The sequence below is a fragment of the Apiospora aurea genome (assembly GCF_038362705.1).
Source record: "Apiospora aurea strain CBS 24483 chromosome Unknown utg000005l_segment0_segment0, whole genome shotgun sequence".
In the NCBI taxonomy this organism is placed as follows: domain Eukaryota; kingdom Fungi; phylum Ascomycota; class Sordariomycetes; order Amphisphaeriales; family Apiosporaceae; genus Apiospora; species Apiospora aurea.
Genome location: NW_027117392.1, coordinates 3,738,242 through 3,751,996, shown reverse-complemented (window position 1 = coordinate 3,751,996; position 13,755 = coordinate 3,738,242). Strand labels below are relative to the sequence as shown.

Sequence of the window (13,755 nt, the reverse complement as noted above, 5' to 3'; positions counted from 1 at the left end):
AAGATTTGTGCAAACATATATACCTTGTTTCATGCATTTCGGAGACCCGAGTGTAGCTGATTCAACTGCAAATTGACCCTATCGACTGACTGTCACACATGGATCAATGACAGCCACATCAAGTGACACTACATCAGTCGAATACATAGTTCTCGCCCCATGGCCCGACGCCTGGCCCCTTGAAGAGCACACCGCCTTTCCAGACGTACTTGGTGTTTTCTTTCTGCTGTAGAATTCTGACGTCCTCGACCGGGTTCTCCGTCAGGCCAAGGATATCTGCCTCGTAGCCGACCTTCAGCTGCCCCGTCTTCGGGGCCTGCTTGCCGAGCGTGAGGGGCCCGTTGGCCGTGGCGCATCGGATGGCCTGCAGGTTCGTCATGCCGCACTGGACCGCGAGCTCGAGCTCCAAGGCCATGTTGAAGCCCGGGGGCGTGTCGGTCCCGAGCGCGAAGGTGACGCCGCCGTCGGCGATCGCCCGCTTGTAGCCCGCGAGCGCGGCGTCGGCGATGCGCAGCGCCTGGTCCCAGCTCTTGCGCGGCACGCCCTCGCCGCTCGAGTCGAGGAGCAGCTGGATGACGGTGCGCGTGGCCACCCAGACGACGTCCTTGGCCTTGACGAGCTCGATGACCTCGTCGTCGGCAAAGGAGACGTGCTCGAGCGTCTTGACACCGGCGTGGAGGGCCTGCAGGATGCCCTCCTTGGCGCTGAACTGGGCGCAGTCGACGTCGTCGTCGAGCGACAGCACGCTGCCCGACGCCAGCACCTTGATGCACTTGGCGCCGGCCGGATCTGCAGCAGCACCGCGCGCCGGCACTCGTCCACGCCGTCCACGATGAGGCTCATGCTCGTGCCGTGGTGGCCCGCGGCGATGTTGCCGACGCCCAGGTTCAGGAGGGCGTCGCCGGCGGGGAGGGGAAAGACGTCTCCGTCTGCGATTATATTTATATCATTAGCCAATTTCGGTGTTATACTCTAAAACCAAGTGTGCCGATACTATTCCACCAACCACGCAGTGAAAAGCTGAATAAACATCTGAAATTGTATAGGGTAGGCGGACAGAGGGACAAAAAGTGAAGATCCCTAAAAAAAGAGAAAAAAAACAGAGTGCCCTTGGAGGGGGTTCGAAAAAGTGACCGCAGAGGGAGTTGGACCCTCTTGCCTTAACTATAGGAATAAGAATACTACCGCTAGGCTACCCCGGCCCGGTCATTAGAGGGATGTATTACTTAGACATAAATAGGAAACACTGGTAGTGATTGCAGCTTTGCTTTCTTGAGGTGTGTGTGTGGGTGGCTGGGTGAGTGAGTATTCAAGCTTTGGTGGTGCCATGGTTGAGTTTGAGCCAGAAAAGGGGGAGGGTTCAACTCGACGAAAATACCACTTACGACCAGCGAGCTAGCTCAAACAGCCTCCGCTACTGTAGATGTTTGGTCCTACAATACTGCCATCCTCGACAGCCCTGGCAATCTGTTTTTGACTGTCAGCGTCGGCTGATTGTTTGATGGTGACACTGCGACATAGAAGGCCTCACCTCACAGCCGTAGCCAGCAACGTCTCGTAATGACGTCTGTCGTCGGTTAGCATCACTCAGAACCAAAACCTGGGCCTCTTTCATAGTAACGGGCCATCAGCGCGACGGTCCTCGTTTACTACATGTATCTGTTAGTTCTTGTAGAAACGAAGGGTTTGATCTGAAATAACATCCATACCATATCCTCGCTGCAACGATTCCCAGCACTGCCGCGCCAAGCGAGCCCCCTGAGAAGTCGGGTGCTCTGTGGCAAAGCCAAGATAACTGGGCAGCTCCTCGGGCCCGCCGCCGTCAAAGTGGGTGTGCACGTTCCAGAGTCCCGGCATGACGGTCGGGACGGAGAAGACGCGATGGTGGCCGGCCTCGACGTACTTCGCCGGCAAGTCGGCGGCGGCGCCGACCCAGGCGATCAGCTTCCCTTCGACGACGAGCGCGGCGTCCTCGAGGGGTCGCCGTCGCCCGGGATCAGGAGGTCGACCTTCACGATGGTGTAGAATACCTTTTTCTTCGCCGCCGCCGCCGCCGCCGCCGCGTTCGCCTCATCGTCACGTCGTAATGAGACGGGCTGCCAGTTCTTGGGTCTGACGGCAATTCCTAGACCGGTGGAAAAAATGGGCCTGGTCAGCCGTTCCGACGGCAAGGATGAGGTGCCCGAGGCATCACCGGAGCGACCCCCTGTATTTGCGAGTCAGCTCCGCCGTCGTGGCTCAGGACAAAGTGTGTGTAAGAAACTGGAGAGTTTCTAATTATAGATGTATAGGTCCATAGCTAACTATACGAACCTGCCTACTGTGGTAGTGACCTTGATGCAGCTTGGCTATCATCAAAATCCCACCTAAGAGATAGAGTTAGAGAGAGATGAGCACTCACGACGTTTACTAACTGTTCTGATTGTCATCTTGTCTCTTCCAGAGTCCTGCCAATAGCCGATATATTGTGATATAATAGGCAGGGAAATAAGAATCACCCTCTGTTAACAGGCGACAATTCTTAAATACGTTACATGCTGCCCATGCCGCTTGTGCCGTTCGGGAAGGTCCTTCGGTTGAACACAACGCGGTGACGCAGCCCGCGGACAATCTATGGATCACTGCCGTAAGCACACACCAAATATTACTTTGTTGGATAACCGCTGAATTCGGCCTGGGCTAATAATTACTTAAAAAGGGCTGGGGACAGTACGGCATGTCAGTCGTGTAAGCTGATCGTATAATTAATACTAGAACTAGAATAATTGGATTAATTCTGTATGGCCATTCTCTATGCGTGTGATACTCGTGACAAGAGTCTGGCTCTCTCCGGCTACCAACAGCTAACCATCGGTTATAAATATGCATCCCCGACTCGAGGAACTCCTTCCGGGGCATCTTGAAGAAACCGCAGTAAATGGAGATGGATCTTCCGGTGGGAGGAGCCATGTGGGTAACGTCCAGGTTAAGAACGAGACTTATGCAGCTCCCCCGTGGGTTCTCGGGGTTCTCTTCGTGCAGCAGCTCATAAGTTTGCCTGTATGTACTCACTCTATTCACCTTAGCTACTGACACCGACCTATCCATTCAGCCTCATTGGATCGGGCCCAGTAGAATTTCAGCAAAGTAAGACTTGATCTATGTGTTGTACGATTCGCAAAAGATGTGTCCTTTTCTTCGGGAATCCTTACTAGGAACGGGATTGGCTCCTTCTATTGGAGGGGTCATTGTGTGCCGTTCATAGACTTGCTTACTCCCTTGGGCAATAAACAGGGCGGAGGCGGAGGCGGAGGGCGGCACGCATTGGACCAAGCCCAAGCCCAAGCCCAAGCCCAAGCCCATGCTCAAGACAGGCAGTTGTGCAAGGAACCGTGTGAGGCTGGATCTCGAGAAGATCTGCATTGAAAGGTGTGCCGCGCCGTCCATACCTGCTCACCTCACCGGACTAACCTGGCTCGGAACCGGGGCCAAGCATTCAGCTGAATTCTTTTGTCCGTGTATTCTTGCCATATCGAGGGATACCGTGCCTTTGCAGGCACCTACTTAGAACCAGACGGCTATCGTATCATTCATTGCACGACAGGTATCGTATCTCCCTCGACAGGATGTTCGGGCGGCCCTGATGGACGATATCGAGGGCTATCGAGACACACAGACAGTGGACTGGAGATGGGGCACGACCCTTGCACCGACAGTAGTAGTACCTGGCGGTACAGTTGGAGTAAACTCAAGACGGGTTGGCAACTTGAATCCCTGGCTAGCGCGGCCCGGGACTCCAAAAATACCTGCAACTGGCGCAGCAGCGATGTGTGCCTGGAAAAAAAGACAGAGTGTCAAGTTCAAAGCCGCCAGCAGCTTAGAAATCGGCGCTCGACGTTCAACGCCACCTTCAGAGGGGCCAATGACGACACCCCATTCCGACTTTTTGGTGGGGGGCCGGCCCTGTAGGGTGCGAAGGGTGGTGCACTGGTGCTGCTGCATTGGGGTTGGTTATAACAGCATGTACTGTACTCCAGGTACTGTACTGCAGTGAAGCTGGCGGAATTGAAGACAGACTGGCATCTATTGAATGCATCAGCTCCAGTCGCCAGCCCAGCTCCAGGTCCAGTATTCTTCTACATAGACTACTTCAACTCCATTTAGTCTGGACCACTTCCTTCTTTTCCCAGAACTTCTCCTGCCCATTCAGCATTCTGTCTTGTACGTTGAACAGTTTCTAGTTACAGAAGTAAGTTGCTTGTCGTCTCGGCCTCCTCTCGCCACTTAGCTCATGCTTGTCTTTGGCAATTGTTTGTCGTCGCAGACTTACAAGGAAGGCCCTGACAACCCCAATCGCCCTCTTGCGCAACCGGCACACCCTTCCAGAAGACGTGACAGTAGCTAACAGCCTTGCTCGCACCAACAGTCGCTTTCACCATGTACAAGAAGGTCGCTTTCAGCCTGCTGGCTGCCGTTGCCGCTGTGTCGGCCGCCGACAAGTCGGATGTCCACCAGCTCACCAAGGACACCTTCGACGACTTCGTCAAGACCAACGATCTCGTTCTTGCTGAGTGTAAGTGCCCTTGAAGAAGAAGAAGAACCACACAAGCGTCCTCCGCCCGACTTAATGCTAACTTGCTCATCTGGACAGTCTTCGCTCCCTGGTGCGGACACTGCAAGGCTCTTGCCCCCGAGTACGAGGAGGCTGCCACCTCCCTGAAGGAGAAGGACATCAAGCTCGCCAAGGTCGACTGCACTGAGGAGGCTGAGCTTTGCCAGAGCTTCGGTGTCGAGGGATACCCCACCCTCAAGGTCTTCCGTGGCAAGGACAACATCACCCCTTACTCTGGCCAGCGTAAGGCGAACGCGTAAGTCATGCCAATTCCCACTACACTGGCTTCTCCTAGGCGTTGAAATTGACTGGTATCCCTGTAGCATCTCTTCCTACATGATCAAGCAGTCCTTACCCGCCGTTTCGATCCTTACCTCCGAGACCCTCGAGGACTTCAAGACCGCCGACAAGGTCGTCCTTGTCGCTTACATTGACGCTTCCGACAAGAGCTCCAACGAGACCTTCACTGCTCTCGCTGAGAAGCTCCGCGACTCGTACCCCTTCGGTGCCAGCAATGATGCCGCTCTGGCTGAGGCCGAGGGTGTCAAGGCTCCCGCTGTTGTTCTGTACAAGCAGTTCGACGAGGGCAAGGCTACCTTCACTGAGAAGTTCGACGCCGAGGCCATTGAGACCTTTGCCAAGACTGCCTCTACTCCCCTGATTGGTGAGGTCGGCCCCGAGACCTACTCCGGCTACATGTCGGCCGGTCTTCCCCTTGCCTACATCTTCGCCGAGACCCCCGAGGAGCGCAAGGAGCTGGGCGATGCCCTCAAGCCCCTCGCCGAGACCTACCGCGGCAAGATCAACTTCGCCACCATTGACGCCAAGGCTTTCGGTGCTCACGCCGGCAACCTGAATCTCAAGACGGACAAGTTCCCTTCTTTCGCCATCCAGGAGACGGTTAAGAACCAGAAGTTCCCCTTCGACCAGGAGAAGAAGATCACCCACGACGCCATCAAGGCCTTTGTTGAGGAGTTCAGCTCTGGCAAGATGGAGCCCAGCATCAAGTCTGAGCCCATCCCCGAGACCCAGGAGGGCGCCGTTACCGTTGTTGTTGCCAAGAACTACAACGACGTTGTCCTCGATGACAAGAAGGATGTCCTGATTGAGTTCTACGCCCCGTGGTGCGGTCACTGCAAGGCTCTCGCCCCCAAGTACGAGGACCTTGCTGCTCTGTACGCCGCCAGCGAGTTCAAGGACAAGGTCGTCATTGCCAAGGTTGACGCCACTGCCAACGACGTGCCTGATGAGATCCAAGGCTTCCCCCACCATCAAGCTGTACCCCGCCGGTGGCAAGAAGGAGCCCGTTACCTACAGCGGCTCCCGCACCGTCGAGGACCTCATCACCTTCGTCAAGGAGAACGGCAAGTACAAGGCCGAGGTTTCGGAGAAGTCTGCCGAGGAGACCCCTGTGGCTCCTGCCGCCACCGAGTCGACCAGCAGCGAGGCTGCCGAGGAGACGCACGATGAGCTGTAGAGAAACTTATGAGTTAAGCGAGACCATATTTGACGTTATACAATTGCACTTTGCGGCTCGGCTCGGATGATTTGAGCTGGGGCAAACTGGGTTGCTCGGAATGGGGACAAAACCAATGACTAGGATAAGCCTAGCTTACCTATAGGAATAATGATTTTATGCGTATTGATAACAACTACCTATGGCTTTGCGTACTTCTGTGATGGTAACTAAACTTTTAGATGATATCTTGCCGATTTGCTACGTAGTGGTTAATACTTTCTTGACACACGGCGTCAGTCCAACCAATCATTTCCATACGTAAAACCCGAGCCGGCCGGCCCGTCTGTGGACTTGTGGAAAGGACCGCAGCCTAAGCCGACCAATAAATATTACCTTTGAGGATCTCATTGCCATGCACTCTAAAGAAACGAAGGAGCCCCCTGCAATTAAAAGGTATATTATGTTTGTATGAGATGTATATAACATGTATGCGTTGCCACATCTGTAATTGATAGCTTCAGGCGGTTGTTCGCTGGAGGCCACTTTAAAAGACCGAGCTGCCGCCGCTATTTGCTGGGAGGTACACAGCACACAGCACAGCAAGACCTTAGACCCCTGTCCCAGATTTCGGCAAGCCAGCTCCAGCTCCAGCCGGCTCCAGCTAGAGAAAGCTCTTGGGACAGGCCCGAACAGCTCCTCCAATTGAGCCGTCCATTCGTCGTCACCGGAGTCTAGAAACAACCCCCTCCACTCTTCTCTTCAAAAAGCTGCCCGACAGACAGCCAACATTCGCAATTCCCGACTGCACGCCATACGACAAGGTTGCCCATCCCCCAACATGTCCATGCGAGTACTCTCCTCGTGCGCCCGAGGCCTCTCGGCCCTGTCCCCCGTGCGCGCCACTGCCACCCGCAACTTCTCGGCTTCCACCCGCAGGCTCGCCGATGCGACCGTCCTGCCTGCACGAAAGCCCGTCGGCGCATTCCGTGGAGGGTAAGCCTTTCCTCTCCTCCAGACCAAGTCACGGCCTGGCTGGGGCTGCTTGCTTCACAGGAGGCCCATTGCTAACCCGATTCCTAACAGTCTCTTCGGTTTCCTGCTCGGCTCGACCCTCGCCGGAGGCAGCGTCTACACCTACGTCCTGCAAGAATACAAGGCGAGCAACGAGCTGTTGACAGAGGACATCTATGTGCGTTACTGCATCTGAAAAACAAAACACACCCTGGCGATCCGTCACTTGTCATGGGCCCCCAAGAGATCATTGCGATTGCGGGGGAGGCCCTGCGCGTTCAGTCTTCGCAGCGTGGGCGCGGGAATATTCTCCAAGAGTGATTTTACGCCATCCGCCTCTGCTGCGAAAGACTGTGACTGGAATCTCTCCCCCTCCCTACGATGTGTACACCCAGGGCGCAACTGCATGACATACACACATCCACGCTCTGCGTACCCTTGGGTTTTAAGAGGAATAGACTTGGCTAATTCGGATTTTTCTAATTTGTAACAGGCTCTGCAGGCCGCCTGCCAGCGTTTGAGCAAATACGTTCGGGAGTTGGAGGACAAGATGGACGCGGCGGAGCGTAAAAGGAAGTAATGGTTAAAAAAGGCATAAGGATGAGGGCTGGGTGGGAGGACATGGGGATTTCTGGAAGCTGGAAGCGATTTCTATTCCGATTCCTCGTTGCTATGTCTATCGTTTTCGGAAAGCAGGGGAAGGGAGCAGACAGCAATTATTCGGCGAATCGCGAACTCTACGGATTTCTGCTGCTTTCTTTGTTTGTTGGTGCGGCAGACTATCAAGGCATATAAGACTGTACAACACTGACACACAACTCGCTGATTGGGGTGTACAATGGTATCGTATTCACACACATGGAATATAACTGTGACAAATGAACTACAGGCTACTATCAGGATACCAGGTACAGCATCACGGGGATATACCGCCCTGAGATCGATTATCGGCAGTGGTCCCTGGAAGTCCCTCGAGTCTTGTAGTACCAAGGCTAAAAGATCACTGCCTGTGGTGAGGATATGTTCTAAACCTGCCCCATACATTGCGAATTCACGATAGTCTTTATTAAAAGAGGCATGTGTCTCCTCAAGACCGGGGTCATCCTCGTCTTTCTTCAGCTGAGGTGCCCTGAACCCTTGAAAGAGGGACCAAGGTGGATGCAGATCAATGCTGACGGGTTCGCTCACTTCCCGGCAGATCGACCTAGAAGAAGCCAGAGGCCACAGAAGATCTCGCGTTAGTCAAAGCCCCTTCAGCCATATTGTCCATTACTGTCTTATAGGGAACATTTCTCGGCCGGGACACTGCTCCTTGTCCTTCAGGGGATGGGGTAGCACCTCCCAGAGGAGACCGGGGCTATAAGTATGTGTATATGTACATGATTATAACAAAGTATTTGTCTTACTATACTGTTCTTGGAAAGTTGCCTCAGAAACTCCGAGTACTGACTAAGAAACGAGCAATGTAGGCAGATAGACGCGACCCCTGGGTGCTCGAAGGATGTACCTAACTTCACCCGACCTCGCCTGTCTCTGCGATATCTAGGCTGACACGCCAAAAATCAACTGTTACTTAGAAGTAGTTGTCTAAGTGAGAGACGCATCGTCGCTATGGGTATATAACGGGGCCTGTTGGCCCAGTTTAACCGCACCTGTTCTCTTTCTCTTCTCACGACTCATTCACGACAATAGAGAGTTGTGTGCCCTTATACAACCTCATCCTATCTGGCCCGCTTTACTCGACAATCCATTTCAGATAGCACTGGTTTATTGTTCCCCGTTCACCAAGACTAACATCTTTATCCTACTCGCATCCCCTCCGGAAAGGAACAACCTCGGCGAGATGGAACTACGATATGTCCCAGGCCTGTCTGGCAGCAAAAGTGACGGCGACATGATCCCCAGTCAAACAGATGACGGCGCTGCCGAAAGGCCCTCGCGAGGCAAGAAGGCCACGCCTGTCCCTGGGGACCAATCCACGGCTCCTTCAAGTCCCGTTGAAGTGCCGTCTTCTCTCCCGCCGCTTCCGCCCTCCCCCAAACAACAGCTAAGAGTTGTGCCAATGGCATGATTGATGACCCGGTCGAGGTCGGTAACCCACGCCCTGCGATGAACGGCCATGCCCAAGGCCACAAGTCGACCTTTTCTGGAGCCAGCACTTTGATATCTCACTGTGGGTGTGAAAATACCGGCCGAGACGACCAGGCCCGCGACAAGGACCACGAGGCCGAGCAACTCTGTTCCATCTCAAAGTTGGACCCGGCTAAAGATGCGTACGAGCCTGAGACAGATTGTGATGGACTCAAGCGAGTGCAGCCGGAGCATCAGTCGCCTCCTCCCGGCAGTGCCCGAAAGCACCACTGCTCTACCGAGTACGCCATCGGCGAGAACCGGCGCATTTACATTGGCAACTTGACGTTTTCGTTGGAGCGCAGTGACATCGCGAAGCTCCTCCACGAGAAAGGGGTCTACAAGCCCGACTGCTGCTGCATCTACGTGCCGCCGCCCTCGCACCGCAAGAACCCCAAGACGACGCCCGAGCACCGGAACCGTGGCTACTGCTTCGCCACCTTCCGGGACTCGGACAGCGCCAACATCGCCATGGAGAGGCTCAACCACATCGAGTTCGCGGGCCGCAAGATCGTCTGCCGCCAGTGCCTGCCCAAGGGCCTGGCCTACAGCGAGTTCCGCGCGCGCGTGGAATTCGCCAAGAAGGGCGGTGCTCTTGGTCTTGCGGTGGCATCACAAGAGGGGGAGGAGGGGGTACCGGGAGGAGTACGACAACAGGAGCATGACCTCCTCCATGATGATCAGGGCGCTTCTTATGATGAAGACAGCCCTTCCCAACTTCCGCGCCACCATCGACGCCAGCATCATTATCATCATCCCCAATCTTCTTCTTCGTCTGGAAGCGCCACTAGACAACAACACCATGAGCGCCGCGAAAGTCCGGGCCGGCCTCGCCCTAAGTTCCGAAACCGCTTCCACAAGAACCGACCGGCTCGGCAAGATATCAATTGGCATCACCACGATGATGGCCGGCACATGACCCCTGAACAGCGAATCATGCCGGAACCCATGTTCATGCCAAAATACTACCAGAACGTTTACGAGCAGCCCCCTCCTGCTTTTGGTCCCTTTGCAGGTTTCTTCAGCGACTACGAGCGAGAACGTGTTGCCGAGAACGCTGCTGCGGCTAACAACTACAATGGTGGAGGTGGTGGTGGTGTCGTTGTTGAATACCCATACAGACCACCTCACGATTCGTCCAAGGCCGACGACAGAACGATCGAGCTGCTGAACCTGCCGCCCGCCCGCGGCGGCTACCCCGGCTTCAAGGCGTACATCGTGCAGGTTCTGGAGGGTTTCAACGTGACCGGCGTCAGCGAGCCCATCTACCAGTACAATCCCAACCGGCCTCCGTTCCCCCTGATTCGGGAAAACCGCGGCCCCGTCGCCTCGTACTACTACGCCGCTTACTGCCCCGAGTTCCCCCACCAGTGCCCCCTGTTCTACTGCTACGTTCAGCTCAGCTCCAAGGGGGAGGCAGTGCGCGCTTCGGAGAAGTTGAACAGCAAGGACTACATTCACGGCGGCGATGTCCGGAAGTACCGAGCGAACACGGAGTGGAAGCTGCATAACACCGACTGAGATGCCTGGAGTTACGCATCGTCTTTCTTTCTATCTGGGTGAGGGCAATATCTATCACTGGGGACTCTATTCATACGTTGGGGAGATGATGCTTACCTCGCTTGCCGATGAATGGCTATTTATCTACATATTGGACAGAAGTGAGCCTCTCTGTCGAGACGACACGAAATTGAGCTATGGCACGGATGGCTGCTTGACTGATTGCGCCGCACGAGGACACTTGGAGTTCCTCCGCTGACTATTGTCTTCTGGGAAGCGGCTGGATATGGCGGCGGATTGAGCGAGACTGCTTACTTGGGACACTCGTGCCCAACAACGTCTGAGAGTTATTGCTGAGTGTTTACCACGAGTACAAATAGATAGGCTACCAGCATACCTTGGCTGGCTCAACAAATGGATATGAATTTTTCTTACGGGTGGCCCATATGCGATGCTGTAGTAGTCAACTCACCTAGTAACTAACGATCGTAGATATCCATGTAGATAAATGGCCACGTAAACAAAATGCGCAATCACCTACGAAGTAATACGATATTGTTCCGGTTGCTGGTTCGTCTCTGGACTGTAGATGCCATGCTTTTCGATGCTACTGTGACTTTCTAAAGACACAGATAGACACCTCCTTCCTCATCAGGCCGTCTACGCAAGCATGATGACGGTAGCTTTTGCGTAGCCAATCATGGAGCCGAAGCCGATGTCGAGAGGAGCAAAGCATCCGGCGCAATCAGCAACTTGCCCTTTGTTTTCCCCTCTACCTCAAGTGCTTACTTAGATGCGACCGCCGCCATGTGACGAGTTCACACTTGGTGCTTGATACATTGGCCACAATAAAGTTCGGATCAAGATCGAGCGCCGAGAAAATCATTATATTCAACCTGAACCAAATCAGTCCCTGCGTAATCTATCCTCCCCCAACATAGCAGCAGACCTTGGCAAGCCAATCGACTCCGCCTGCCAGCGAATCCTCTCTCTCTCTCTCTCTCGGCACCATGGGCGGCGGCGAAGCAATCCCCGGGTTTCCTCACCCGAACCCCGTCACGTCCTACTGGCAAGTGCCCCCGCACCCCATCGCGGACCACCGGACCACCGCGGACCTGCCCACCGCCACCACCTGGGACTACGTCATCATCGGCTCCGGCATCACGGGCGCCGCCGTGGCCCACAAGCTGCTGACCCGCGACCCGGCCCTGAAGATCCTGATGCTCGAAGCGCGCACCGCGGCCTCGGCGGCCTCGGGCCGCAACGGGGGCCAGGTGCGCGCGGGCTGGCACCTCAACTTCGCCAAGTACGCCGACGCCTTCGGCGAGGACGCCGCGCTGGCCTTTGACCGCTTCGAGGCCCAGAACGTCGCCGACATGGCCGCCTTCGTCCGCGCGCACGGCGTCGACTGCGACTTCCGCGACGTGCAGACGGCCGACGTCTACACGGCGCCCGCGGCGTGGGCCGCGGCCCTCGCCGTCGTGCGCAGGCGGCGCGAGGTCGAGCGGCGGCGACCCGGCGCGGGCGGGCCCTTTGTCGAGCGGCGCGTGTGGGAGGGCGACGCGGCCCGGGCGCGCGTCGGGCTCCCGTCCGCGGTGGGCGTCATCACCTACGCCGCGCACACGCAGAACCCGTACCAGCTCGTGTGCCGGATGCTGGAGCTGGGGCTCGGCAAGGGGCTGAACTTGCAGACGAACACGATGGCTCTCAAAGTGGCGCCCCTGGAGGGCGAAGATGGTGAGGGCGCGGCGAAGTGGGAGGTCGTCACGGATAGGGGCACCGTCAAGTCCCAGAAGGTCGTCCTGGCGACCAACGGCTACACGAACGCGCTGCACGCCAAACTCAACCACACTGGCTTCCTGGTACCAGGCCGCAGCCAACTCAGCGCGATCCGTCCCGGGTCCAACATGGCGCACCATCCGGTCATGGAGGGCACGAGTGTGGGCCTCAACGACATCGGCAACGGCGACTACTTCATGGTGCGCGACGCCGACCTGCCCGGCGCCGGGGACATCCTCTACGGCGGGGGGCGCAGCGTCGCCAAGTCGCTCCACACCGTCGACGACTCGGTCCTGAACGAGAAGGTCGTGGCGTACCTTCGGCACACCGGCCGCCAGGTGTTCGGGTCCGAGACCTGGGGCGAGGAGGGCGCGGCGGTGCGCGACTGGGGCGGCATCACCTGCTACACGCCGGACACGTTCCCGCTGGTGGGCGAGGACACGGCCACGGCGCCGCCGGGGCGGAAGGGCCTCTGGATGTCGGTCGGGATGAACGGGCACGGCATGGCCCTGGCGCTCCGCTGCGCCGAGGCGCTGGTCGAGATGATGACGACGGGGAGGCGCCCGAGTGGCTGCCTGAGCCCTTCCGGCTCGAGCGCGTCTGGAACAAGGAGACGGTTCACCTCAGTGGCCTGAACGCCTGGGTCAGCGTGTAAGCTCTCCTGGGCAGGCAAGGCAAGCGGCTCCTTTCACTTACTTTGGAGAGGTTGTGAACCTCTGCAGAGCGCAGACACGGAGCCAGATGCGGCAAGGAGAAGCCGGACCACTATCCCGAGAGTATACCAGGAATGGAGACGAGTTCTGCGGCCAAATTCAGTTTGTGTATTGACGGGGTCACGAAAAGGGGGCGAATGTGTATTTATTTGTCTTTGGATGTGCCAACCATCATCCGGAAGGCAGTCAGTCAGGCAATTAATTACCCCTCGCCCCTCGCTTAGTCGTCGTCGCTCCTCACTTGATCGCCCCTCATCGTCAACGAGGTCTGTCTGACTGAAAGAAATAGACAGACACCTCAAATCTAAGGGGGCGAGTGGGATTCAGAATTGATTTACACTCCGGACATGGGATGGAACCTCCCAACTTTTACCCACCCCAATCAAGACTACAGATAAACTCTGCAGAGCAGAATTACTAGATGCTCTCTATATTCGCACCCAGATCTCCATACACTTCACTGCATTCGTACCCTGACACGCTCGGGAGAACTCGAGTTGGGAAGCCGTTTGAGCCACCCTTTGTCACTCGACAGTGGAAGCGTCTACAAGCTGCCATTCGCTTTTCTTACT

General features: G+C 56.0%; 5 protein-coding genes across 5 annotated transcripts; 4 read left to right on the top strand and 1 right to left on the bottom strand.

Moving 5' to 3' along the window:
• Positions 1 to 133: 133 nt before the first annotated feature.
• PG986_007718 (amidohydrolase) lies at positions 134 to 2,429 on the bottom strand (the record flags this gene model as incomplete). Its single annotated transcript, XM_066843940.1, has 5 exons — positions 134 to 772; positions 802 to 929; positions 1,710 to 1,971; positions 2,010 to 2,206; positions 2,402 to 2,429. The coding sequence occupies 5 exons, from the start codon at positions 2,427 to 2,429 to the stop codon at positions 134 to 136; spliced, it is 1,254 nt and encodes a 417-aa protein (XP_066700052.1).
• Positions 2,430 to 4,405: 1,976 nt separating this feature from the next.
• Positions 4,406 to 6,068, top strand: PG986_007717 (disulfide-isomerase; the record flags this gene model as incomplete). The annotated part of the gene is given in 4 exon segments (XM_066843939.1): positions 4,406 to 4,552; positions 4,631 to 4,847; positions 4,915 to 5,830; positions 5,850 to 6,068. 4 exon segments carry the CDS (start codon positions 4,417 to 4,419, stop codon positions 6,066 to 6,068), a joined length of 1,488 nt encoding a protein of 495 aa, XP_066700051.1. The 5' UTR covers positions 4,406 to 4,416.
• Positions 6,069 to 6,888: 820 nt separating this feature from the next.
• On the top strand, positions 6,889 to 7,641 carry PG986_007716 (uncharacterized protein; the record flags this gene model as incomplete). The annotated part of the gene is made up of 3 exons (XM_066843938.1): positions 6,889 to 7,043; positions 7,134 to 7,239; positions 7,555 to 7,641. The coding sequence occupies 3 exons, from the start codon at positions 6,889 to 6,891 to the stop codon at positions 7,639 to 7,641; spliced, it is 348 nt and encodes a 115-aa protein (XP_066700050.1).
• Positions 7,642 to 9,128: 1,487 nt separating this feature from the next.
• On the top strand, positions 9,129 to 10,712 carry PG986_007715 (uncharacterized protein; the record flags this gene model as incomplete). The annotated part of the gene is made up of 1 exon (XM_066843937.1): positions 9,129 to 10,712. One exon carries the CDS (start codon positions 9,129 to 9,131, stop codon positions 10,710 to 10,712), a length of 1,584 nt encoding a protein of 527 aa, XP_066700049.1.
• A 989-nt stretch (positions 10,713 to 11,701) lies between these two features.
• PG986_007714 (uncharacterized protein) lies at positions 11,702 to 13,125 on the top strand (the record flags this gene model as incomplete). The annotated part of the gene is made up of 2 exons (XM_066843936.1): positions 11,702 to 13,006; positions 13,030 to 13,125. 2 exons carry the CDS (start codon positions 11,702 to 11,704, stop codon positions 13,123 to 13,125), a joined length of 1,401 nt encoding a protein of 466 aa, XP_066700048.1.
• Between the last annotated feature and the right edge of the window lie 630 nt (positions 13,126 to 13,755).